The sequence below is a fragment of the Strix uralensis genome, chromosome 37, assembly GCF_047716275.1.
Source record: "Strix uralensis isolate ZFMK-TIS-50842 chromosome 37, bStrUra1, whole genome shotgun sequence".
In the NCBI taxonomy this organism is placed as follows: domain Eukaryota; kingdom Metazoa; phylum Chordata; class Aves; order Strigiformes; family Strigidae; genus Strix; species Strix uralensis.
This window is the reverse complement of record NC_134008.1, coordinates 782,574-807,987: the sequence shown is the minus strand read 5'-3', so window position 1 is coordinate 807,987 and position 25,414 is coordinate 782,574. Positions and strand designations below refer to the sequence as shown.

Sequence of the window (25,414 nt, the reverse complement as noted above, 5' to 3'; positions counted from 1 at the left end):
ATGGCGAGCAGCATCAGGACACGGCGACCAGTGCCACCAGCAGCTCCCAGGTGAGGACAGAGCCAGAGCCAGACCCGACAGGCTCCTCGGCAGGGCAGCCCCTCGCCGCGCGCAGAGCGCCAGCCCTTTGACCTGAGCTGCCAGCCGCCGTTGTGAGCGGGGCCGGGGGGGTCTCTGGGGGGCCCGGGGATGGGCTTGGGGGGCTCCAGATGGGGGGCTCAGGGGGGCTCCGGAGGGCCCAGGATCACTCTGGGAGGACTCCGGAGGGCCCAGGGCCGGTCTGGGTGGGCTCTGGGGCCCAGGAGGGGCTCAAGGGGGTCTCCGGAGGGCCCAGGGCCGGTCCGCGCAGGCTCCGGGGAGAGTGGGGAGGGTCCAGAGGCCGGGCCGGTCGCTGTCCCTCCCACGCGGTCCCAGGAGTTGGCAGCAGGGGGGCCACGGGGGCCATGGTGCAGTCGGGGTCACCCCTTGTGCGTGAACTGGGTGAACTGGGTGGCTGCGCTCGTTTCACGGCCCCTGGCCTTTCAATTCTGTAAGAATAACGATGTGGAATTGAGCACTGCAAACAGCTGGAAGCCCTGAAGGTGTTTCCCGGCGCTCGACGCGGGCGGAGCGGTGGTTCTGGGTGAGGGGTTTGGCTGGAGGGAGCCGTTGGGCGCAGGTCGGCACCTTGAACCCGGCTCCTCTGCACATCCCGGGCCCCTGCGCCGTGGTGACGGCGTGTGGTGGGAGCGGGGCCGCTGGCCTCAGGCCTTCCCCTTGTTGTTGTCTGGCTTCAGAGCTGCAGGTTGTGAGTTTCAGAGCAGCCAAACAGTGAGGGTAGACAAAGGTTCAACAGTCAGGTGAGACAAAGAGTAAAGGAAGTAGTGTGAAGCTTTTGAAACAAAACCCAGGTGAATGTGAGCGGTGTGTCCGTGGGGCAAGGTGAGCGGTGGTCTCACTGAGGTCAGATGGCCAGGGCTGAAGGGGTCCTGCAGATTTTTCAGCAAAGATACGAGGTGATTTGGAGAGACTGTGGCCTCTCCCTCCCGTGGTTATCACCTGAGTAAAACGGTACGTGTGCTTAAGGGTTTGGTGGGCTTGGAAGACACCAATTAATTGTTGTTGGGCTCCAAAGCCCCATCCAAATGTCGCCTGCTGACTCGGGTCAGTTTTGTTCAGTAGTTGTGTGCCGGCATGGTTTCTGACAAGCACGGCAGTAGTAGCTGAGGTTAATAACTGTGGAAGCCAGAGCAGTTCCTCGAGGTGAAGTCCCTGAGGCGCAGCGCGGGGCAGCGGGTGGCCCAGCCGTGGGCAGCGGCTCCCCCTCGGAGCAGGAGGGTCAATGTACACGTGTCAGAGCCCTGGCTCCTCACACAGCACCAGCCTCCTTTTGCGGAGACGGGGGATTGTTTTCCTGGCTTTTCATCTTCTGAATAGATGGCCCTCAGAGAGAGAGGAACCCACTGGCCGTATTCGCTTGGCGTAAGCTTGGAAGCACCAAACAAAACAAACATTTTTGCTGAATAGTGTCATAAAGGCAGCAGTTACCTTCTGGATGCCTGTACTGGCACGGAGATGGCAAAATCCCATTCTCTGTGATGGACTTGCACCATCTTTTGAGTCCTAGGCCCACATGGGCCTGTTAGGCCATTCCCAGCTGGGACTCACAAAGTCCTTACCGTCAGAACATAATGAACATATCAGAACGTAATGTTTTGACGTTTAGGTTTTATAATCTGTTTTCACTGCTTTTGGTTGGGTACAAGTGCTTTGTTCTAAGTTCTCATCACCTTTATTTCTTCTTCTAGAACTCGAACCGAACCAGTGAGTGGAACATCAGCCACGCCGTGCGTGCATTACAAGTTCTTCTCCCTGCTGCAGTACGACACGGTCACCTTCAGCGGCCTCAACATCTCCCTGGGCGACCTGAAGCGCCAGATCATGGGCCGCCACAAGCTGAAGGTGACCAACTGCGAGCTGCAGATATCCAACGCCCAGACCGGAGAAGGTGCGTGGGGGCGGCGGGCACGGGGCCTCGGGCACTGCCCGGCTGGCGGCGGCCACGGCCTGCGGGAGCCACACTCTGCTCTCTGTGGCTTGTCCCCACGTGGCGTGAGTCAGCCTGGGGCCCGTCCCGCCGGCGTGCGGGGAACCGAGAGGGCAAGTGGCGCCAGCGATTCAGTGGGGTGCGAAGGGACGGTGCGATTCGGCCACCATCGGTAGCTGTGGCTTGTGTGGGGACCTCACAGAGCCGTTCCGATCTGTTGTTGGACACGGAGCTGGGCGTAGGAGACTACGTGGTCCATGTGCAACGTCTAAGTGCTTGCAAAAGCCCAGTAGCCACTTACCGGCCATCACTGGCAGTAAAACAAGTTTTGTGCTAGAAGGGAGTGGGAATCAACAATGGTGTTGGCTCCAGCTTTGTTGAACATTTCTGTTGGAGCTCTGCTTGGACAAGTGTGAAAAGTAGCCCTGTTGAGCGTGATGTCGCTGCTCAATCTGCAGATGTGGAGTCGTGGCGAGGCAGAGTGACACTGGTAGTTGCCAAGGCCCCGCAGCTACACGGGATGTTGCTGCCTGCGGGGAACAGGCTCCTGCTGGCAGATGCCAGTTTTGTCTGAGAGCTGTTAGACTAAGCTGGCAGCTGTTAAATTCAAAGGGAGCAAACAGAAATTTCCAGGGACTTCAGGACTAATGCTCCAGCTTTAGTCCTTTCCTATTTAAAACCAAAAAAGTTAACTTTTAAGGCTACATTGTTTGACTTCACCAGATTTCATCATTGACACAGATTTCATCACCAAAATGAACTCAATTGATTGACGTGAAGGAAAAATAAATGTATGAAAGCCAACAGGTGTCAGGTCCCTTCACAGAACTACCTCGGCAGCGCACTCCGCTGTTTGTGAACCCTCTTCCACAAATTCTCTGCCTCAGTGACCCAGCTGGTGGGATGCTTCAAGTCCCACATACAAATATGTGCCCTGATAAGTGTCCTGTGCAAATAAAGCCTTTACTTCACCAGGTTATTGTCACTCTTCAGTTTTCAGTTGATCCATTTCAATGTGTACTGATTGACTTTTAAGGGGAATCCATTTTTCTATCAGTCTGGTATTAGATGGCTGGAGGTCTCCTCCCTGTGCACTTCACAAGTGGATTGAAAACAAGCATCCCTCTCTCTGTCTGTATATATCTCATGCAAGGACAGTCTATTCAGAAGGCAGATGTCAATGCTTCTAATGGTCAACGAATTGTCATAAAATACAAAAAGAGGACCCATTCCTCTTTTTGCATCATACACCTCTTGTGCCTGTTCCACCTGACCTCTGCAGGCTTGCAGAATTGGCGAATAAGTGCACTGGTTGCTGTCCTCATATACACAGCCTCCCTCGAGGAGAGGTGCTGCCACCTGCAATCCTCTGCAGACCTACCACAACCCTCAGCTGGGCACAGGCGTAGCAAACTCCTGCCTTTTTGTGGAGCCACTGTTACTTATCCTGTGCCTCTGAAATCTCAGTCCAGTGGTTTGTGATCTGGACCAGAAAGAACACTCTGTATGACTCCGTTCAGCAGGTGGAAACAGCTGCTTTGGGCTTCCAGAGCTGCAGCTGCCATCATCTCCCCGTTGCTTGTCAGCCTCAGTGCTCTTTGAGCTCCTCCGACATCAAAAAGTCCCATCTCAGGCCTTTCCTGACAGGTGGCTGTGCAATGGTGAGATTCCCCATTTGAGCAGAGCTCTAGGCGTTGGTTTCAGGGTATGACTTCTGTAAAAGCTTTGGGTTTTGTCATTAGTAGTACTTTCACAGCAACTTTGGCTTTCGGGCCATTGTTCTGATTCGGCCTCCATAGGTAACGGCTTTTAATAGTTAAAACTGTAGGCAGATTACAGGGCATGGCTGCTGATAGTGCTTTAAAACATTTAGTCGTATCCAGCTTGTGCAAGTACAATATATAAACCATTCTCATGGAGACATCTTTACATGTGAGACTCACTCATGGGAGATCTTCACATTTGAGGCTCACTCAGTCAAAGTGTCTCAGGTAGCTCCTCCTCTTCAAAAGACGAACACGGTGAAGCCAAGGCAAAGCATGGAGACCTTCAGGCACACTCTGGTTTCAAAAGGCTTTTCAGAAGACTTGTCTTCGTAATTAATTTCATTTGAGTCTCTCTGCTCTGCAAAAAGTGAATTGAAAGAATTCACGTCCCTTTGGCTTATTCAAACTAGATGATTAGCTTAAGAGAGGAGACACCACTTTAGTTGGAGCCAGTTCTGCCCTACGTGTGAAAGCAAGCTCAAAAAACCCCTCAGGTTCCTGTGATCCAAACTCCAGCACTGCCAGTTCCGTTTGCATTCGCATGTACAGCCCTGAGCAGCTGACAGTGTGGCTGTCGATGGATGAAGCCCCGAGAAGCAGAGAGCTGGCGGCTCTCTTCTGTGTTCTGTCAGTCCCCAGCACTCGCAGCACAGGGGAATCGTTTTGAGGGAACAGCTCGGAAAGCAGCGGCGCAGAGTTTGCATGCTTTAGCCGAGCGCCTGCTTTGTTGCAGGGTAAGCTGGTCAGACTTTAGAATCTGGTTTACGCAGGTGAGACTTTGCTGTGGTTTGTTCCTCTCCAAAGATCTCTCGGGTTTGTAGCCTAACAGAAGCAAAAGCAACTTGAGCTAGGTCAGGAAAGAACCTCACGCATGAGCAGACTCTCCTTTAGTGACCTCTGAGACCATTTTGCTGCTGGCATCCAAACTGTTTGAAAAGAATGGAAAAGGTTTTGCTGCTGGTGTTTGATTCTCAAACCTGAAGACTTCTTGAAAGGTTCTGTTAGTGTGTTGAGACGACAGGAGTGCCATGTCACATACAAAATTTTGCTTTTATGCCTGTGAAGGGGTTCTCTCAAGTGCTATGTAATGACATATTAATATACATTCTTACGAACTGACTAATGTTTTCTTCTGTATTGGTGTTGTTTTCAGAATACACAGATGATAACACCCTGATTCCTAAGAACTCCTCGGTGATTGTTAGAAGAGTCCCTGTTAGAGTCAAAACTACCAGCAAAACACGATTTATGTAAGTACCCATAAAGCATTGTAGTCTGTGAGGGGTTGCAGTGTGTTAACTTTTTGTATGGAGATTAGTTTACAGAGGCATTCGGAGTGTATCTTTCTTCTTTTTATTGCTTTTACAGTAAAGAGAGATACGCATGTTCCCCTCTCAGAAGAGTCTGTCAGTGTTTGACTGTGTCTTGCATTTGGGGGAGGCGGGGTGGGATATGGCAGGTATTCTTATGCCTCAGATCTGGCTTTCTGGCATACTGGCTACAGAGGAAAGACTGAAAGACAAAGGTCGCTGTTTGGATGGTTGATTATGTAAGAGCACAAAGCTGTAGCACAGACTTCATCGTTTTGATACTTACACAGCAGAGACAAAATATCTGAGGACTTCCTCTGGCACTGTTGTGTTCTAGAGCTGTAAGTCGGACAGTAATTGCTGACAAACTAGAAATGGGATTTTTTTTTTTTTTAGTTGCACTGAATGTGCCAAGAGAGAACAGTTTATGTATACAAATACATTTCCACGTTCACTAGACTATCAGAATATAATGTCTTGATGTTCAGGTTTTATAATCTGTTTTCACTGCTTTTGGTTGGGTACAAGTGCTTTGTTCTAAGTTCTCATCATCTTTATTTCTTCCTCTAGAACTCGAACCGAGCCAGTGAGTGGAACACCAAAAGCGGTATGTAAAAACACAATCTCACACTTTGTTTCTACACATTGCACTTAATTCTAAACAACGTAGCCTCGTATTAATCTCCCAAACATGAACTTAATCTGTTCTGCAGCAAGACATAGTATATGTTGTAGAGACCATGTATTTGATTCCCAGCACAGTGAAAACTGAGTAATGCCACCATTTGCACAGTTCTAATGTGAATATTGGTATTTGTGCCTAGTGATGCATTGTGTTTCATATTGAATATGCTGGAATATTTCCTGAATGACTTTGTGCTGTACAGATAATGTAGGATTGGTTTTAGATCAGGTAGGTTCAAGGTTTGCACAATTCAATTGGTGCTGTGTTCTACATCTGTCTGTCTAGAGCTAGTATGTTTGTATAGGCTGTCGTGTGCTCTTTGTTTCTTGCAATTAAAATTGTTTGGAGTGCATTTTTTCCATTTTCACATTGTATCACTTAGCTTTTGTTTTGAAATACTTTCTTTGCCTAACAGTTTGGGAAGATGTTATCAAAACCCACTGAGAAACCATTGTTGTTCTACTTGGTACTGTTTCTTACTTTTGACTTGGCGGTTCAAACAAATCCCAAAATCAACGTACCCCATACGTTTTGAGGACAGTTCTGTGCAGCTAAAAGATTCCTTTTCGTGTCCTGAAATACTTGGGTATTTGTTCCTAAAGCTGTATAACTGAAGTGCTATTGTTTGGCCTCCTCTGAGTACTTAAAGGTCTCTAACGGATTGCTGTGAGTTTAAATGTTGTTGCTACCTGAAGTGGCCTTCCTAAGTTCTGCATTTGATCTTTCCGTTTTATCCGATGAAACGGTTTAGTTTCATAGTTTGTCTGCAAATGCAAATATCTAAAGCCCAGCGCACCGAGTTTAGCGGCTTCTCATGAACCACGTTGGCCCTCTGAAGCTGTCATAGGTTTGGACTTTGTTTTGAACCAATACACTTACATTAGGTTGGACATGTCTCTGTCCGTGACACTCGGAGGATAGAGTGCAGACTTTCAGACTACAGTAGAGGTTAACTTTTGCTATGTTTTGATTGTACAACTTGAATATGTGTTTAATTTTTTGTGAACAGATTGAGGACTCTTCTGCACCCACTCCTCTGGCCCAGCTCATTAAGGTATGTGTATATTCTTGTCAAAGACTTAAAAAAACCCCACCACCAACAACAAAAAACCCCACTGGCTTCATATTTTTAAGTCTTGTACGGTGATGTATAACTGGATAACTGCTGTAATGTGAACAAAACTTAATTTTTAATAATTTACAGTATTGGTTTTAACTTTAGAATGTGTGTATATTTCCGTAGCACCCTGTAAAGAGTAGTTCCCAGTTTGGGAGGACAGAAGGGGAGTCCCTCAACACAATGTTGCACTATTGCTCATCTTCAAGACATAAAGAAGCAGCACTTCAGGACCTGTTTACTGTTTCTCAGACCTTTTGTTAATTTTGTGTTGGAGACCGACACAATTTTCACAGAAGAATTTAACTGGCTGCAAGTTATGGACATTTCGGGGGGGGGGGCAGGGGCGTGCAACAGCCAAAATAGAAGCGTTTGTGTAACACGGACAATTGCGTGGCTACTGTTGAGTTTCTAGTCACTGCAGTTATAGAGCCACTCTCTGAATGCTGCACAGTTTCATAACTTGTAGTCTATGGAGAGTGGACAACACACCCTAATTGGTTTGAACGCAGACTGTAAATTGTGTAAATGTGCCTAATTGTTTGCAGGAATATACCAATGTGTTAGTGCAGTGTATTAGCAGAGGTGGCCTTCTGAAGCTGCTGTAATGCCATGGTTTGCTATGGAACTGCTTGCATTTTTTGCTCAACAATGTGTCACTTTGTCTGGGAAAGCACTAGTGGTTGCACTTTGTGAAAAGGCGTAGTGTGAGCCTGTCAAATTACTGGTCTTAGAGAATAGAGAAGGCAGGGCCTCGTGCAGAGGGGCTAGTTCTTTCTTCTGAAAATAAAGGCTGGAGTTGGAGAAATCTCTTCCCACTCTCCTCTTCCCTCTCTGACTGCAGAATTAAATTGTGTACATTTGGGGAAAAAACCCCAACAGTTACTTTGGAAGGTAGTCACCAGAAGAAATTGTTGGTTCTGTAAAAACTCATGTGAAGTTTGACTCTAAAATGTGAAAAACTGTCCAAGTGCTGTACACATTCAAGCTTTTGAGAAAATGTAGGTATTTCAGAAAAATGCAGGAATGTAACGTAAAGCAGCTCCAAACTGTTATACTCCAACCTCCTCAGTGCAGACGGGCTTGGCTTGGAGGCAATGTGTTGACAAGTTTTCTGCTTTGTTATTACCTTGTAGGAAATTCCGTATTTGAATTATGGTCTGTGCCTAGTAATGGTTTGTGGGGTTTGGATGTGTCTTGTAAACTGTCTGGGTTTAAACAAATTGGTCAAGTATCTGTAAAGTTTTCTGTAAATGGTAACGGAAGGGGTTTCATAGATGTCGGTCTGGATTATGTTACTGTTGTGTCTATAAAACAACCGTTTCATAAACTGTTGAAACTAGTGGGTAGCTTTTGCATATAAAATCAAACCCATGAGTGGTTGCTCTGAATGATGGGTGCTTGGAGGTCCGTATCCTTTACATCCCTCCCTTAGACCCTGCTGGGATCTGGACTAGTGTGTAATGAGAACATTTGAACAAATGCTACTTACAAAAAATCAGCTGGCTTTGATAATTTGAAGGTCTAGTTCTGCGTAAGGTTTCTATTACAATTTGTGTGTTAGAAGGGCACAGCAAACAGGAAAAAATCTGCAGGTTGTGCTGACCGTAGTTAAATCACTTACCGTGAAGAAGTGAGTAGGCAGGGACATGCAGTTTGGGCTGCCTACAGCACACCATGGTCCAATTTCTGCTGGAAAGAATCTTTTGTCTTGCTGAGGAATTATAAAAAGCTTGATTCCTCTTAATGCTTCTGTGTCTGAAGCTGAATTTCGGTGAGCAAAAGCAACTTCCCTGACTCTTAAGTTGTGTGTCCTTTTAATGCTGCAAAGTGTAAACACTGATACTTGCATACATCTCCATTAAATGTACAGCGGAGATTTTCTCCTTCAAATAATCTGGAGCTCAGGAATCCATTTAAAAATACTGGATAATGTAATTTTTTCTACGCAGAGCTTCAGTCTGCTTGGAAGACATTTGGATTGGTTACACAAGTCTTTAAGTAAGGTACAAACAGAGCCTCGGGTTTTGAGTGCCCAAGAATGCTCCTTCCAAGCAGGTTAACGGGCACAGAGACACCATGTGATGGCGTAAGGGCTCCCCAGAACATCTCTGGGACAACTCTGGCTCATAGAAGCAGCTGCTTTCCTGCAACCTCAGCTACTGCTGGGCTGCTTTTTACAGGGCTGGGTGAGTCTTTGGCTGGGGGAGCTTAAATGTGTTTCTAATGTGCGTGTCCAATAATTACCTGTTAAACAGACCGGCAATCTGGCTGAAGCCAACGCTTCCGAGGAAGATAAAATACGAGCTATGATGATCCAGTCTTGCCGTCAGTACGATCCAATCAAGTAAGTGTTGGCAAAGTCCTACCTGTTCTTTGAAGACTATGGAAACATTGTAGAGATGGTTGTTGGAACAAGAGAGACGCATACATACCATTTTCTTTTTTTCCCGAAAACCTTTTAGTTACGTGAAGAAACCCTTGGGTCCACCTCCACCATCCTATACTTGCTTTCGCTGTGGAAAACCTGGGCACTATAGAAAGAACTGCCCGACAAATGGGGTAAGATTGTGAGGGGCTTCTGGTGTCACTTGGTTTTTCACTTGTTTTACCTTGGCAGTTACGCAGCAGTTACATGAATACCCCTGTTAGGAATTGTTTCTCTTGGGCTGAAATACAGAGGTTCTATGGCAGTGGTGCAAAGCCCTTCAAAATTCCAGGGAAAGCTGGAATTTTCAATGGGAAATTTTCTTTCTTCGAGGTCATAGCCCTTGTATATGTCCATAGATCTTTCTCTATGAGCTTTAATGTATATTTTTATATATTTCAATGTTACTGCAAATTTTTCTCATCTCAACTCTTTTTAATGACAGTTTGCAGTTTTTAGTATTTTGTAGAAAAAGATGCCGTTTCTCTTGACCCCATCTATTGAATATTTGCGTGTTATAATTACACAAGTCTCTGGTTGAGTATTCAGGCCATTTAACGTTACTCACTGAACGTACGTGCATCAGCTCTGAATTCAACCTTCACCTGTAGGTGGTGAATATCAGTGTCCCCAGTGGCCGATCCAGAGCCCTGCATTAAGCTCTCCCTCTGAACTGCGCTTTGGAGGAGGAGGGGGTTTGTGCCTCTCCTCTGAGGGGATGGGGAGCTGAGGGATATTTCACCCTTAAGGACCCTGAAGTTGAGCCAAAGAATGTCGACGGCGTTCAGAACACTGCTCGAGCCTTTGGAGCATCCTGGCTATATTCATTTAGGAAAAAGAGTATTTCGGTCGAGCAACGCTTAGGCTAGGTAAAAGGAGAGGATTAAAGGCCTTTCCTGCTTAAAATCGTGGTTGAAATGTCGTTTTAAGTGTGGGTCTTAAGATGAGCTATGTCTGCATTTCTTTTCTTAACAGGACAGTAATTTTCAGTCTGTTCCCAGACTTAAAAAGTGCACAGGAATTCCCAGGAGTTTCATGGTGGAGGTGGAAGATCCCAATACCAAGGGCGCTATGCTGACGAAGACTGGAAGATATGCAATACCAATTATTAATGCGTGAGTATGGAATTAGCTGGTCTGACCAAAAAGTGAAGGAGAGAAGCCACGTGTCAGTGTCTGAGTGGCAATGCCACCAAGCTGGCCAGCATCTGTAATTACGGGGCAAGAAGCACTGTCATTGTATCTTAACCTTAAAACCTGTGATGATTTCTAATATTAAAATAGGGCAGTCCTGCTGCTCACGCCCCTGAACGCTGGTTAAGCTTGTGGTATGCTAAGAATCCGTATTTCTGCAAAACATTTCAGTCGTGTTTACAGTGGCGTCATTCTTTTTGAAAGCTCCTTTTGCTTCTGTTTTATCTTGCTAAGGCTTCTTGCAGAATTTAACAAACAGCTGTTGGACTGAGATTCCCTCTGCCTCTGACATTTATCAGATCCCATGTGTGAAGCAGAGGGATGTTTACCTGTTGCTGTAAACTAAGAAAATCCTGCTGTGTGCTGACAAGAGTGGCTGTTTTAAAATGCACTCGGTAGCAGCTCTGTTCTTCCGTCATGGCTCTCCTTTTGCAGAAGCTGTAACATAGACTTCTTCCATTTATAAAACACAATTACACAGAGACTGACTTTGTCCTGAGCCTGCGATTGACATTTACCCTCTGGCAAAGGAGAGGTGGGGTTCATTTCACCTGGTGTCTAGCTGTCAGAAAATGATTTCTCTAGTCTGAGCTAATTTCTTAGTTGATCCAATGAATGGAAGAGTTCTGCAGAAGGAAAATTGTTCCCCCCTCCCTTTTCTAGCACTCTGGCTATAGAAAAGTAGTTTAAACTAAATGTCTGTATTTTTGAAGGCTAATGTGGAGTGAGAATGACACCTACTGTCTTCATTGGATAAAATCCAAAGCTTGGGGAAGTTCTCCTTTATCCATCTTTGACTTTTTTTCTTTTTCCTTCCCCATCCCCCCTCCAGGGAAGCTTATGCCAGAGGAAAGAAGGAAAAGCCTCCCTTTTTACCAGAGGAGCCATCCTCTTCCTCCCTTTCCTCAGACGATCCTATTCCGGAGGAGCTGTTATGTTCCATTTGTAAAGAAATCATGGCTGATGCAGTCATTATTCCCTGCTGTAGAAACAGTTACTGTGACGAATGTAAGTGTTACTGCCATGTTTGCTAATTCAAAACATCACACCTGATCTTCTGACAGCAGAAAGATCATAAGATTCCTTTGTTACCAGCTCTGTTTAATACTTAAGTGTACCCCGAGTAGGAAAGGACTCTTCTTGTAGAAAGGAAAAAACAAAGGCAGAAGGCTTTTTTCCCTTTTTATGCACCTAGTTAAATCCTCTTTCCATGCAGAAGGATGAGTACGAGAAGAGTGCGTAATGCTGCAGCTGATTACAGTGTTAGTTATCAAATGCATTGAGTTTGTGCACAGTCCTTTCTCTCATACAAAACTACAGAGCCAACGCTGGTGACTTACTGTGGTCTGCAGCAAATGGCTCGTTAGGCATTTAATCCACATTCTTCTCCACGGGAGAGTTGGTTAAAACCGTCAGAACTTGAACCTACTAATGGTTTTTGGAGATGTGTCTTATTCATGAGCCTTGAGGTTGGTGACTTCTCACTGTGCTGGACAGTGGAGAACAGACTAGTCAGAACATCAAGGCACGGCCTGCTCTACATCTTCAAACGTTACAATAGTGAAATAGCAAAACTGGGCAGCTATTTCCTGCATACTAGAAATTTTTTACACTGCTGAACATTTATAGCTTCATGCTCTCAGTTCGGAACCATATTCACCCATTAACCATCTACAGGCCTTTATAATTGATTAGAACCCAGACAATGTCCTTAGTTTAGCTAAAACCTATTTTGATGATTCTGATTATACCCAGGTATTAGAACGGCATTACTGGACTCTGAGGAACATACATGCCCAACATGTCATCAGGCAGGTGTTTCTCCCGACACTTTAGTTGCCAACAAGTGCCTACGCCAGGTAATGCAGTGACTTTTAGATAAACTGTTTGTAAGAAAAGTCTAGTCAGTCAGTTAGCTGAAAGGGAAGAAAATATTAATGTACACCTCCTTAAACAAGGCTAAATGGAATAAGGCTAAATTTACTTTGCAAATACATTCCCTGTTGTTACAGAAGCTGACAACTCTTGAGCGACAATCTGGCAAATTCAGGTCACACTTGTGTTCAACAGGATTGCCTCAGTTTCAAATTCAGTGTTAACACTGGAGTGCTTTACGTACAGATAGTCTGAGTTACCAGTCATTAACACCAGTGTTTAATGGGATGCGTTCATGTATCACCGAAGGGTTTGGCTTGGAAGGGACCTTAAAGCCCATCCAGTCCAACCCCCCTGCCACAGGCAGGGACACCTTCCACTAGCCCAGGTGGCCCAAAGCCCCGTCCAACCTGGCCTTGAACCCTTCCAGGGAGGGGGCAGCCTCAGCTTCTCTGGGCAACCTGTGCCAGGGCCTCACCACCCTCACAGGGAAGAATTTCTTCCTTAGATCTAATCTGAATATATCCGTATGTTGGTTTATTTTAGGATGGAGAGTATCTACGGGAATACACAAGTAATTCTACTCTGTGGAGGCTTTTGTTCATTGAGCTGCTGAAGGTTCATGTTACCTCTTTGTAAATATTTTTCTGCCTCTAGGCTGTGAACAACTTCAAAAATGGAACTGGGTATGCACAGGTGATCCGTAAGCAGAGGCGGCAGCAGCAGCAGCCACCAGCACATCCACCAGCTCTGACCCCTCCTGCTGCGCTGGTGGCTGCCAGGGGACGTCCTCAATCTTCCCCCCTCTCAATCCGTGGTTTGCGGGAGGAGAAGGTAGGTGTTCTTCCACCATACGCAGTGATTTTCGTATTTTAGTCGAGCTTATTTTCCAACTGTTTGCACTGATTCACAAGGGCTATCTGGTTCCTGGACTGAGACAGCCAGCATTGCCGAGTCTTCTGGGCTACCGAGGACGATCAATACCCACAACCGGTAAGTAACTGTACCTTACAAATTTCGCTTAAAAAAATTATCTTCAGGTAAACTGAAAGGGACTTTTTTTCTCTCCCCATGCCAAAAGGTCATCCAGTGAGAGCCGGCAAAATTCGCTCGGCAAGTGGCAGACCAGACTGGGAAGTGTAAGTATGCTACAGAAATTCAATATATTGCTGCTTGTAACCTGTTAAACGAGGCCGTAACACATAACGGACACAACAGCTGATTTATAAGGGAATAAGTATGCACAGATCGTTGTGGAGAATACATGTGGTAACTAATTTTTAAATGGCTTAATTTGAATTGGCCTTCACAAAGGGGATCTGTGCTCTCAGGAAGATTATTTAAAATAAAACTCCAGTACATGATTGAAAAGAGGACTCTGAAGAATGAAGTCTTTCTGAGGCAATCATAATTACAACCACCTCCTTGGGCAGCCTGTTCCAATGCTGACAACCCTTTCAGTGGAGAAGTGTTCCCCAATAGCTGATCTAAACCTCCCCTGGTGCAACTGGAGGCCGCTGCTTCTCCTCCTATCGCTTGTTACTGGGGAAAAGAGACCAACACCCACCTTGCTACAACGTCCTTTTGGGTAGTTGTAGAGGGTGATGAGGTCTCCCCGCAGCCTCCTTCTCTCCAGGCTAAACACCCCCAGTTCCCTCAGCCGCTCCTCACAGGACTTGCTCTCTAGACCCTTCACCACCTTCGTTGCCCTTCTCTGGACGCGCTCCAGCCCCTCAGTGTCTGACTTGTAGTGAGGGGCCCAAAACTGAACACGGTATTCGAGGAGCGGCCTCACCAGAGCCGAGGGCAGGGGGACCGTCGCTCCCCTGGTCCTGCTGTGATTTCTGACACAAGCAGGATGCCTTTGGCCTCCCTTGTCTAGGGAGGAGTTTGACAGAGCACAACGAGACTTAAAGAAGAGTGGGGGTTTGGCTCAATGAAGTTGGGCTGGTTTTCATGTTTGTGTTTCGATGGCCTGTCGGACGGCAGTTACACTCGAGTGCATCTGACATCCGCAAAAATGACAGAGTGTTTGCTCCAATAGACTTTCTGGGTGCAGACGGCAAACATGCAAAACTAAAACAAGACAAATGTCATCCTAAAACTTTCCCTAAGACTTGTAGGAATTCTAAACTGGTTTTGCTTAAATAGCATGTCCACCTTTGCATCTGCAAGCAGTCTGCATTTTCTCATACTGGCCATGTTTTGTTTCTTGGTGTCTTTTTGTGATAAAGGTCAAGCTGTAATTGTAATAAAGGTCAAACTTATCTTAACAGGGAAAAGAAAAAGTCCAGACTCGATGAGTTTACACATGGTTCAGGAGCGGATGGAATCTAAAAAGACTCCAAAGGAGCGCAGGCGTTCCTTTTCCAGGTAACTGCTTTACATGTCCTTAATGGAGGAGCAGGCTGGCTAGAGGAATCAGGAGGATCTCCACTGCCCTCTCCAGGTGGATGGGATGATTCCAGGGATTAGCAGGGAGAGGAGTTCTCTATGTAGGGTACTAGCTCAGCTACGGCAGAGATTACAGTTGACTGAGAGTTACAATTTGGCAGCAGTAGCTGAGGAGCAGGTGTCTCTTTCACTGAAGCTTCTCTGCAGTGACACCCTTCACCTCCTGACAGCCGTGAGGAGGCCAGAACCTGAAGAGGTCTAGTGCCTGGGTTTTCTGTGTCTCCCTGTTCTGAGTGTAACCGTTCCCTCAAAGCTCTTGGGAGGAGATATGGGAGAGAAATTGTATTCACCTCCTCTTTTGTTTATCTCCTGTGGGTACACGGGGAGACGTTAACCTGGACTGCAAACTGGTGGCTTTCCTAGGAATTTCATTGGAGCAGATGGAGCAGAGGAGCCAGGAGTCACGCGGCCTCACTTCGGAAGGCGTGCGCCTTGCTGTCTGCCAGCACTGGTGGTTTTGGGCCTCTGCCGAAACCCTGCTCCTGCTCCTTGAGCTCTACTGGCTGCGCAGGCGGAGGAGCGCTGACTGTGACAGCGGCAGCCAGCGGGGAAGCTCCAGCGATGCTGAGGAGGAGGGAGAGGACGATGACTGGGAGGGCAAAGCAGACCCCAATGACACCTTGGGTCAAGCCAACCCTCGAGTGGGGACCCCCGCTGCATCTGCCAAGCCCTTCCCAAGAAGTCCTTTCTGACAGGGATGCATCCAGCCTAGGGATGGGGCAGCACCTACGAACACCTGAGCACCCCCAAGAACAACATCACCAACCGCCTGCTGCTGGTGCCCCTGAGACCACCCCTCGGGCACGTCTTCCACCAGAGCTGGGCACTGTGGGGGATCCGCCAGCGAGGCACTCCTGCATCCCCGGGGAGCACCTGCCGGAGTACGTGCTGTGCTTCCTCCTCTGCCCCGTGACGAGCCGAACAGAAGCCAGGTCCCCGCTTCCCACGCAGCCTCTGCATCTTCGTATAGCCTCTGCATCTCAAAATCCAATAAATGGGCTTGTTTTAAGAAATCCTGTGTCCGTGAGAGTAGGGTATTCTCCGCCTGGCTTTCCTGAGCGCTTTGCAGCCTCTCCAGCCCAACAGCAAACCTGGGGCTCTGCGCACGCTTTGGCCCTGAACAAGCATTCTTGCCACATCCAGCAAAACAATCCAAACACTTGTCCTTTGCAGGCACACAGAAGGTGGTGGAAGGGAATCCTCTTGCTGGCTTTCCCGAGTGCCTTGCAGCCTGTCCAGGCCACCAGCAAATCTGGGTCTGTGCGCTTGCTTTGGCCCTGAACTGGTGTTACCGGCAGGGCTTTGGATTTTTCAATCATGGCTTAATATTCCAGTGATTATATTTAAAGAAGTCAATTATATAATTCAACTAAAATAAGTGTGTGTTTTATTAAGAAACCCTATTTTTAAAATATATTTCAGTTTTATAAAAACCCTGAATTACACATTTCTTATAGAAATACATCACTGGAAATCAGCTAGACAATAACCAATGTTTCTGGAATGTCAGTACACTCAAATTGATGGTCAGTCTGTAAAGAAAAAAATTCTTGAGGATTGTCCTGTGCTTGTTCTTCTGGGATACTACCCTTTTGGATCATTCTAGAGGCATTCCAAGAGACACCTGCACTGGGCCAAGGAAATGTAAGGAATAATCTGATTGCCTAATTACTCAATATGGTTGGATATCCTGTGTTCACAAAATTCCCTTGTTTCTCACTGCCTCCCAACTTCAGCTTCAGCGACAGAGAAATAAAACCCACCTCTGCTCTGAGGGTTGAATTTCTACTTCATAACTGCTGTAATATACAAATGATTTTGATTTATATTAAGAATTAAGTTTGGGACTGAGTTTATGCACCTCTGATACGTTGGCAGCTATCCAGCAAATACCTCGAGTTGTGTTCACTCTTTTAGATGTCAGAGTAGACACTGAGGAGGAAACACAGTTCTCAGATGTTTCTCTTTGACAACGGACAAGTGTTGGAAACACTGAAAGTTAAATCTTGATGCCTGGAACACTACAGTAGAGTTTTGGGTTTGACTTCAGTGGAAAGAGAATGTGCCCCTGAAAGCAGTTAGCGGAGTGGCCAGGACAAGCAAATTTGTTTTGCTAACACAGTTCAGCAATGTTAGAAAACACTTTTCAAAAAGATTTAAACCTTCCTCTGGACAGGACCAATGAACCTTCCTTCAGAGCCCATCAGCACCATTTGTTTACAATCAGCCAGAGGGACTGCTGTCTAGTGACAGGAGACACTGTCCAATCAGTTCAGAACAGTTCTTTGAAGGGAAAGCCAGAGTTGATAGGCATCCCCGCTGGAAGGCTCTTACAGAGGAGAGTGTTAAATAGAGTCAACTGGCAGGTTTAAGCATTGTCTGGGAAATGTCAAACACTGTCAAGACACCACAGAGCTCTCTGCAGCCAAGCCCCAGCGAGGGACTCCTGTGGGCTCATCTCTGAGAACACAGACTGATGGGCCACCAGCCCTGCCCACAGAAAACACCTTATCAGCAGCTGGCGCAGAGAGTACAGCGCCCTCAAAACCACCAAACCAGCCAGGTCAGCCCACCCAGACACCCAGCATCTCCCCGCAGTACCTGCAGCCACATCTGCAGCCCAGCCGTGCTGTCAGGATCCTCTCGGACTGGTCGGGTCAGCGCTGTCCCACCTGCTTCACACGGCATCCCTGCAGCCACAGGCACCTCCTGAAAGGGGGGAACCTGCGAGAGCAGTTTTTAAATGTGTTTCCACAAAGACCAGGCAGTTACAGAAAAGAGATTTCACAGGGACAAAACCAGGGAAAAGGAGGAGGAGGAAGTCGGTCTGCCTGGCTACATGAAATCGGGATGAGAACGAGCAGAGATGCAGGGCACAGCAGAACTGAACAGGAGCTTGAAGGTGACAGGAAGAAAAAACAGGCAAGATGAACTACACAGGTATTCTGGACAGATTATTTTGTTTAAATCTTGATGAATTCATCCTTATCAATTATTCTGATGATTAATTCTATTTCCACACGGGCATTTTGTCAACATTTAAGAAGATGCACAGGAGACCCCAGGAGAAGCCCCAACACTGACCTAGGAACGAGGTGACGATCTGCAGACTGACAGCACATTGGGCGGGACAAGCTTGCAAAGAAACAAAGTGGCAACCGGTTACATCACGTTTACAGCAATCCACAGCCACAGGCAGTGAAAAGCGACTATTTTCTGCAGAGCTGGTGCAGAGCAGAGAGGTGGAGGTGAAGGAGCAGCTGACGGGGGAGGCTGAAGCAGTGCCACCCACGGCAGGAGCTCTGCCGGCTGTTTGCAGGCTCAGAGCAAGTGGTGCTGCCGGATTTCCCAACCAGAAGCACTCCCAGGATCCCAGCACACAGAAACTTGTCCTTTAATTGCTTTTCAGTCACTTCTTGTACCTTCATTGTGTGAGACTTCTGCTCTGCCTGCAGATGTCAAGAGATACTTTTCTGAAAGCGGAGCAGGTCGTTGCAGCTTGAAACAAACAGGATTTGTCTTTTGGCAAAGGTGCAAATTAGAAGCTCAGCACAGAAACTGAACTTTGTCCAGAAAGCCAGAGGAGCAGCAGGGCTCTGCAAAGGGGCTGGGCTCCAGCACACCCCCCTGCTCACCCCCCACATCTCTCCCAGCACCTCCGAGCTGGGAAAAACTGTCCCACAGCCCGAAGGCAAGAGCCCGCCTGGGCCAGCTCTCGCCCTCGGGCTTAATGCCGGTCTCTGATCAGCACCTCTTGGCTCTGGTGACTGGCACCCTCTGAAGCACCACTCTGAGGGGTTTCATCGGACTGAACCCACCCAGCCCAAAGCACCACAGAGAGCAGAAAATATTAAATGCGTCACTGCTTTCACACTTGAAGTAAAAATAAAGGGCTAAAATTCACTTTCCCTGGGGTAACCTGACAGATAAACCCCGCAGACACAACAGACCCTTACAGACAGCAAAACCCACCAAGTTCAAGGTAAAAGGACAAGCACAGTCACACATCAGAACGTCTGAACAGCCCCAACTGTGACAACAAATCCACAATTCAGAACCATGAAACAGTTTGGGTTTTTAGACCAAAGCTTTCCCTTCCCCGGCGATCCCACCACCCCCTCCAGGGAAATCGGCCCCAGCCCCTGCGCTCACCCACTGCTAGGCCGGGGACACCACCACTGGTGCTGGTGCTGGGGCTGGTGCTGGGGCTGGTGCCACCTTTGCAGGAGAAAAATTCCTTCAGCCATCCAGAACAAAGCGAGTGTTTTAAAAGGAGGAATTCCCACTTGCTGGGTGAACCAAATCTCTGCATGTATCATCCCTCAGTGCAGACCCCAGAGAGCTGGAGGACCTCCTGCCTAGGCCGCCTCACTGCAGACCATGGAGCCCTGGCAGACTGTCGGCAGGAAGTAGGCCCTGTGGGGGCCAGGGGGGCCCCCGGGGGGGCTCCAGCACGTTGTCCCGCCCAGCACCTGCCCACACTCCTGCCTGTGCCGTGAGGGGGGATTGGGGACCCAGGGGGATTATTGGGGGGGTGTTATTGGGGTTCTGTGGGAGTTGTGGGGGTTATTGGGGTCCTGGGGGGTGTATTTGGTTCCTAGAGGGAATGTAATGGAGTCGGGGTGGGGGGTGTCCTGGAGGGGTTTGGGAGGGTTATTGGGGTCCTCGGGGGGGGGTCTTGAGGGAGATATTGGTGTCTGAGGTGGGGGGATTGGGGACATCCTGGAGGGGGTTCTGGGGGAGGTATTGGGGTCCTGGGGGTGTCTTGGGGGAGGCATTGGGGTCTGGGGGAGGGTCTTGGTTGTTGGGGAGTGTTATTGGGGTACTGGGCGTCTCCTGGGGGGGGCTAATGGGGCTTAGGGGAGTCCTGGGGGTGGGCTGGTAGGGTCCTGGGGAGATATTTGGGGTCTTGGGGGGTAAAGGGCAAGCAGGATTATCAAGCAATATTCAGAAATCATTATAAGTTGCTATAAGTTGCTATAAGTAAATAAGGTGCAAAGCAGGTGATCATTTCCTTGTATCAGTACACTTCTCCCCTGCCCGTGGTTTCAGAATGTGTCAGCTGTATCAGAAAACAAGGTTGTCCCTAGGAGCCTTGCCTTAATCTTAGGTCTAGTAAGGGGCAGGAAGAGGAAGGGGCAGCCTGAAATCTAAGGCAGTTGAAGGTGATGTGGAAAGGCTTCTGTCAGCGCCTTTGCCGTGGTGTCCCTCTGGATGCACTTTAGAACCTCTAGTTCATTCTGCCCTGGTCCTGTTCCTCTCTGGCCACTCAGCCCCAGACGTTGCGGAAGGGACGCACGCTGTCAGCTTGACATCAAGTGAGTAGGGGCTGCGCTGTGAACGTGCAAACTGCTTTGTAAAATCACCCCCGGGTGATGTATTGCGCACCTCGCCTGTGACACTGAGCTCCTGAGAAGTGTTCCTCTTAGCCTGGTCTTCCTCGTGCAGACATTTGGACAGACTTCATGTGCCCAGCGAATGAGCCTTTGCTGGGATGACTGTCCCCTGAGAACAGACTCTCAGTGGGCTGCGGCACAGTTCTGACAAGGGGTCTGCAGCACTGAAAACTGTCCCATAAGGTATCTGACAGCCCCTCAGGCACGGTAGAAAATCAAAATAAGGGAGGCTAGTGCATGCTGTCGGATGTGGACAGAACTTTTTCGATTTCTCTGGATGTTAACCAGTGGTAAGATAGCTACCGAAATCTCTGACTTTTCTTCCTCACGGCCAAGGGAAGTGCCTTACCAGCACTGACACTGACGGCTCGTTGTGCACGGCTGGTTCATTACAGCACAGGATCAGCCTCTGAATCTCTTGGCTAAGGAACTTTCTAAAGCCGGTATTAGACCGTACTAGTGCCATACTGCTTGTAACTTACTAACATTTATTTTTGGTTTGGAAGCAACTCGGTCATTATACTAAGTAGTTTAGCAGTGTAAATTCTGTAGTTTATCACAGTTTAAGAAGAACATGAAAGTAGCAAAAAATATTTTCTTACACAGTTATCTGCTCCTTTACAGGCAGTGGAAGATGCGTCTGTACCAGTTGTCAAGTTTGAGTTTGATGGCTTTGAGGTAAGCGTTTTGCTTTTTTTCTTGCTTTGGAACAGGAGAACTTCTCCAGGGAGCTGTGACCATGCTGTTTTACAAGGTTATTGGTACCTTAGAGTGTATTTAGGAAACTGTAATTAAATGGCCTGACCACAGCCGATCCCAGGAGAAGAGGCTGCAGTCAAATGGGAGCTGATAGGAAAATAAGCCCCCAGGAAGCTTGGCAGGTGGGGGGGCATCAGAGACAACCCTTTCTGCCCTGTGCTTAGAGCGGGGGAGCCTGCTGGAACGGCACTTATCTGCCAGGGACTGTGCAGAGTGGGAGCAGAGGCAGTGCCCTTGCTGACTCCTCCCAGCTCTGACAAGCTGGCTTTCTACAGAGGGATGCGTATGGGGTAGTTCACGGTGTGAATCGTGTCAGCAGACTAAATGCTTTGTTGCAAATCAAAAATGAAGTGATCGTGAGACAAGCAATCTGGAAAATGGCAAGTAAAAGTACTCACGAGACTCCTGCCTGGGTTTGTCAGCTGCAGGAATCCTTGTATCTTGACTGCCTCTTATACGGTGACTGCAGACCTGCGTGCTGTAGTACCTAAGCAAGTCACTGCTTGGTACCACTCTCATGAAGTCACTTGTTCCGTGACCTTCTTGTGGCCTTTGTCTGGTGCAGACATTCACAGAATAACTTTCTTGCCTCAGACTGTGCTATGAACCAGACGCTTCAGGATCAAAAGGGCTTACTGCATAGAGAAGATGCTCTCTCCCTTGCTGAAGTACAGCTGAGGTGACTGAACTTACGTCTTAATTCTGTAATTAATTTTAACTTCCCTTTTAATGGAAATTCTAAGTTTAGAGTAATCTTTTTCAACTTAAAACCCCCTTCCTTTCCCTAGCTTAAAAGGAAAGGGGGTTTTGTAAAGTTCTCTTAAAAAGAAAGGGGGTAAATGAAGGGTTTTGTAAATAAAATATGGAACTTCTAGCAATTTTCTTGAGTTTTTTGGCAAATAAATCTCTTGGGAGATGTATCTATAGTCACATAGTTCTAAATACAAATGTTAACCACTCTTTTTAGACTTGACTAACTGTCCCCCACTGGTGTGCTGTTCACAAACAGTGCAGCATTCTAACTCACGGTTGGCACTTTTTTTCCTCTTAAGATTGATCTGGTGTTTGCAAGACCGTCTGTGCAAACTGTTTCTGATAAGCTTGATCTCGGAGATGACTGGCAGCTGAGAAGCCTGGATAGGAGGTGTGTATGAAGCTTAAATGGTGAGCGTATTTACACATCTTTAAGAAGAAAGTGTTACTGAAGTTGGTCTAGAATGCACATGACACAACTCCAGTTTCTGTACGAGATGCATAAGCTGATCTCCTGTGTACTTGAGATCCGAGGACGTGGCAAGTGGGTGTAAATTTAGATGTTTCAAGGAGCTGTGTGTTTAGATAGACCTGTATTTCATGTTTCTTGGATCAGGGTGTGTGCACCGTTCCACGTTGCCACAGAGACTGCTTCAGATGAATAGGTGGAGCACTTGATAGAGGAGAATGTGTGGTAGTTCATAAAAAAAAGGAAGATATTTAAAATACCCAAAGCCTAACTTGCTCGCTGTTTAACAGTGACTGGTTTAATTGTTCCTGGCTGTTGAAGAAACCTGGCTGTCGGAATCCTCTAGAAAGGCCTTATTAAAAATGGTTGGCGGTAGTCTATAAACTATGACAAAGCTGTTGAGGGCACCAGTTACCTGTAGGGATACGGAATGTTATGTGTAATCTGTAATTTTTAACGTACTACAAAGCGAGTAATCCAAACTTGTTTTCATAGATTTGAACGATAAACTGTAAGCTATTGATCCAGCGTAGCATAAACCAGACCTGTACCTGTTACTAGGAACTTCTGTCCTTCAACTTTTCTCTTAGAGTTACCGATGAAATGCTACATCTAGTGCCAAGTGAGGAGAACTTCTGGCTCACGCTCCGTGCGATTAAACTGTGGGCAAAACGTGAGTAAGGTGGTTGTTTGTAATCTTTAAGCTTTTCAGAGGCACCTCATGCTGAAAAGATAAGACCATTAGAAGTACTTCAGCCATGGAGAGCCATTTAAATGACAGTTTTCAAGCAAAAGCCAGTTTTTTAGTTTAGATTCAAGGTCTGTCCATGGGGTAGAGTGGGTGTGTTTTTTAATGGGGGTAGAGTGGGGAGAAGAGGGGAGTGCCTGCAAGACAAGGTGCTTTATTGCTTATCAGGAACCTGACTACAGATGGTAAAAAAGCCAAGTGAAGTATAAAAGCTTGATCCATAAGGAATAAGAAAGTATTGTTTGTGCATGTGGCTAGAGCAGGTACTAGAAGAATGGCAGAAATTTTGTCTTAAGGGAAGTTGGAGTGAAGCAGTAGCTGTAGCAGTGTAGGCAAATTTCAGAGTAGCAGTATTTTGGGGAGTGGTGTGGTAATGATTCTTCTTCTCATCACTGTTAAGGACCAACAGTTTTGGCCTCATCGCACTGCAATAACAACTGCCTTGGAGGCTGAAGTGTACTGAGTATTCTATAGATTGTGAAGTTGGTGCTGCAAATTTGAAGGGATATCCTTGGGTATTGGAAAGCTGCAGGCTAACTCCAGTGTGTCCGCTCTAGGTCATGGCATTTACTGCAACCTGCTGGGATTTCATGGTGGGGTTTCCTGGGCAATGCTGGTAGCAAGAACATGTCCGCTCTATCCAAATGCTTTGGCTTCTGCTCTTGTGAACAAGTTCTTCTTGGGTTTTTTTGTTTTTTGTTTGGTTGGTTGGGTTTTTTTTTTTCAAAATGGTAAGAGCTATTCTTTATTTTAATTTGCAGAAGGAAGTAACACTTCTAGAGGTAGTCCTTCCTATAAGATTTACATTGACAGCATTCAGTCCTACCCTGAATTACATGGCAGAGTTTTAGATGGACAGTTACTGGGTTTTCTTATAAAGGAAATGGCCAAATCCTGCACTGCTGAAACAACCCAAAGACAGCAATCTTAGTTTGCCACTGTAGGACCCTAGGGTGTGTAAACATTGAATTCAGAAGCCTTTAAACTTTTTTCTAACCCAAACTGATGCTAAGCGCAATTGTTTTAACATCCGAGATGAACCCCTCAGACCGGTACCGTGTAACGGGGATCCTCACCCCAGGCTCTCCACAGCAGAACTCTGCACACAAGGGATCTGCATCAACGCCAGCGGTAACGGGAGAGGAGTTCAAACATGCTAAAGTCCTTCCCGTGCTCGTTAACTGGTTAAAAAGTGTAATTCTTGCTATATGAAACCACATTATGTGAATTGGTACCTAAGCACAACTCACAAGTGAAACGATCCTGTCAGCATAGCGCTTCTTGCCATCAAAATACTTGATCAGCAACAGTTCAGTGTTTCAAACAAGAAGACGTCAGAGCAATTAAAAAGTGAAGAGGGAACACGTATCTTGAAAGGCAATGCCCGCAGAGGCAGTTAATTTGGAGGAAGGAGAGACTGGAAGAGATCTCCAGGCCCATCAAAAGGTGACTGAGCTCCATAGTGAGCAGTCAGGGGTTGGCTGGTTGCTTCCTCCTTTCTTTATTTCCCTTGGAAGGCTCTTGCAGAACCCAAATCTTCTAAGCATTAAAGAGTTTTCTTCCAGTTTGCAGCTTAAAGTTACTCAGGGCCAGGCATTACACATTTTTTCTGGTGCCCACACCCTTCAGTCTTAGTAACTGTTCTCCCTAAGTGTTATTTCCCTCTTCTGCATTTACAGCAGTCACCCCACTCTTCTCCCACTTGCTTTTCTGGCCCAAGCAAATCCCGCACTCCTGACGTCAGCACGCGTGTCCATCTCCCACGTCCCAGCGATCCCCGCAGCTCTCCTCGCCAGTTCTTCCAGGGACAGTTCATCTTTCCGGTACGTGAAGGACCAGCAGGGCCACCACGTCAGACGAGCTGTGCTCTCGTCAGTGGCATTAACTCTCCTCTGCCCTTGCTGAAAACACTGTGCCTGACACACGGCAGGGCAGCGCTGGCTCATGCCCCCATCACGCTGCTGGCTCCCAGATGCTCTCTTGTGCTTCCCTTGAGCTCCCTGTAGGGCTTCTTCCCCCTCCTCAGTTTTGGCCAGCCAAAGAACATCCAACTGATGACTCTCAAATTCTTCCCACTCTTCTAAATATCTTCGTGGGGGTCTCAGCCTTCTGCCCTTCAGATCAGTAGCTTATCATAACAGGAGAAGGATAGCACTTTTTTTCCCCAGGTAAGCAAATACTTAAACTCTTTGTTTAAATAGAAAAATTAAGAGGAAGGAAAAAATAACAGCCAAGTGGAAAGTGAAAGTTTAATTTGGTGCTGAAACAGCTTGAATACTTCTGCTGCAGCTGTAGCAGGGGGCTGACGCTTAAATGTCTGATCAGGAGAAAAGCAAAAATCCTTCCGCTAAGGTTTCAAATTACAAAATAACTTCATCGAAGGGAAGACAAAATGTCTATATGTAAATATTGCTGTATGTTCATAGTGCCTTCTC

The 25,414-nt window shown here is 47.1% G+C and overlaps 1 protein-coding gene across 1 annotated transcript; it reads left to right on the top strand.

Annotated features, from left to right (window-relative positions):
• Window positions 1-24,191, top strand: LOC141937085 (E3 ubiquitin-protein ligase RBBP6-like). Its single transcript, XM_074854486.1, has 11 exons — window positions 1-50; window positions 1,788-1,987; window positions 4,946-5,042; window positions 5,673-5,709; window positions 6,797-6,841; window positions 9,163-9,251; window positions 9,370-9,466; window positions 10,308-10,447; window positions 11,358-11,533; window positions 12,281-12,384; window positions 24,015-24,191. The coding sequence occupies exons 1-11, from the start codon at window positions 1-3 to the stop codon at window positions 24,189-24,191; spliced, it is 1,212 nt and encodes a 403-aa protein (XP_074710587.1).
• Window positions 24,192-25,414: the final 1,223 nt, after the last annotated feature.

Bases quoted from the DNA above. Each gene is read 5' to 3' on its own strand.
- LOC141937085 (XM_074854486.1), top strand. From the start codon at position 1: ATGGCGAGCAGCATCAGGACACGGCGACCAGTGCCACCAGCAGCTCCC. The intron at 9,467-10,307 runs GTAAGATTGTGA...TTTTCTTAACAG, and splicing joins AGAACTGCCCGACAAATGGG to GACAGTAATTTTCAGTCTGT. The intron at 10,448-11,357 runs GTGAGTATGGAA...TCCCCCCTCCAG, and splicing joins GCAATACCAATTATTAATGC to GGAAGCTTATGCCAGAGGAA.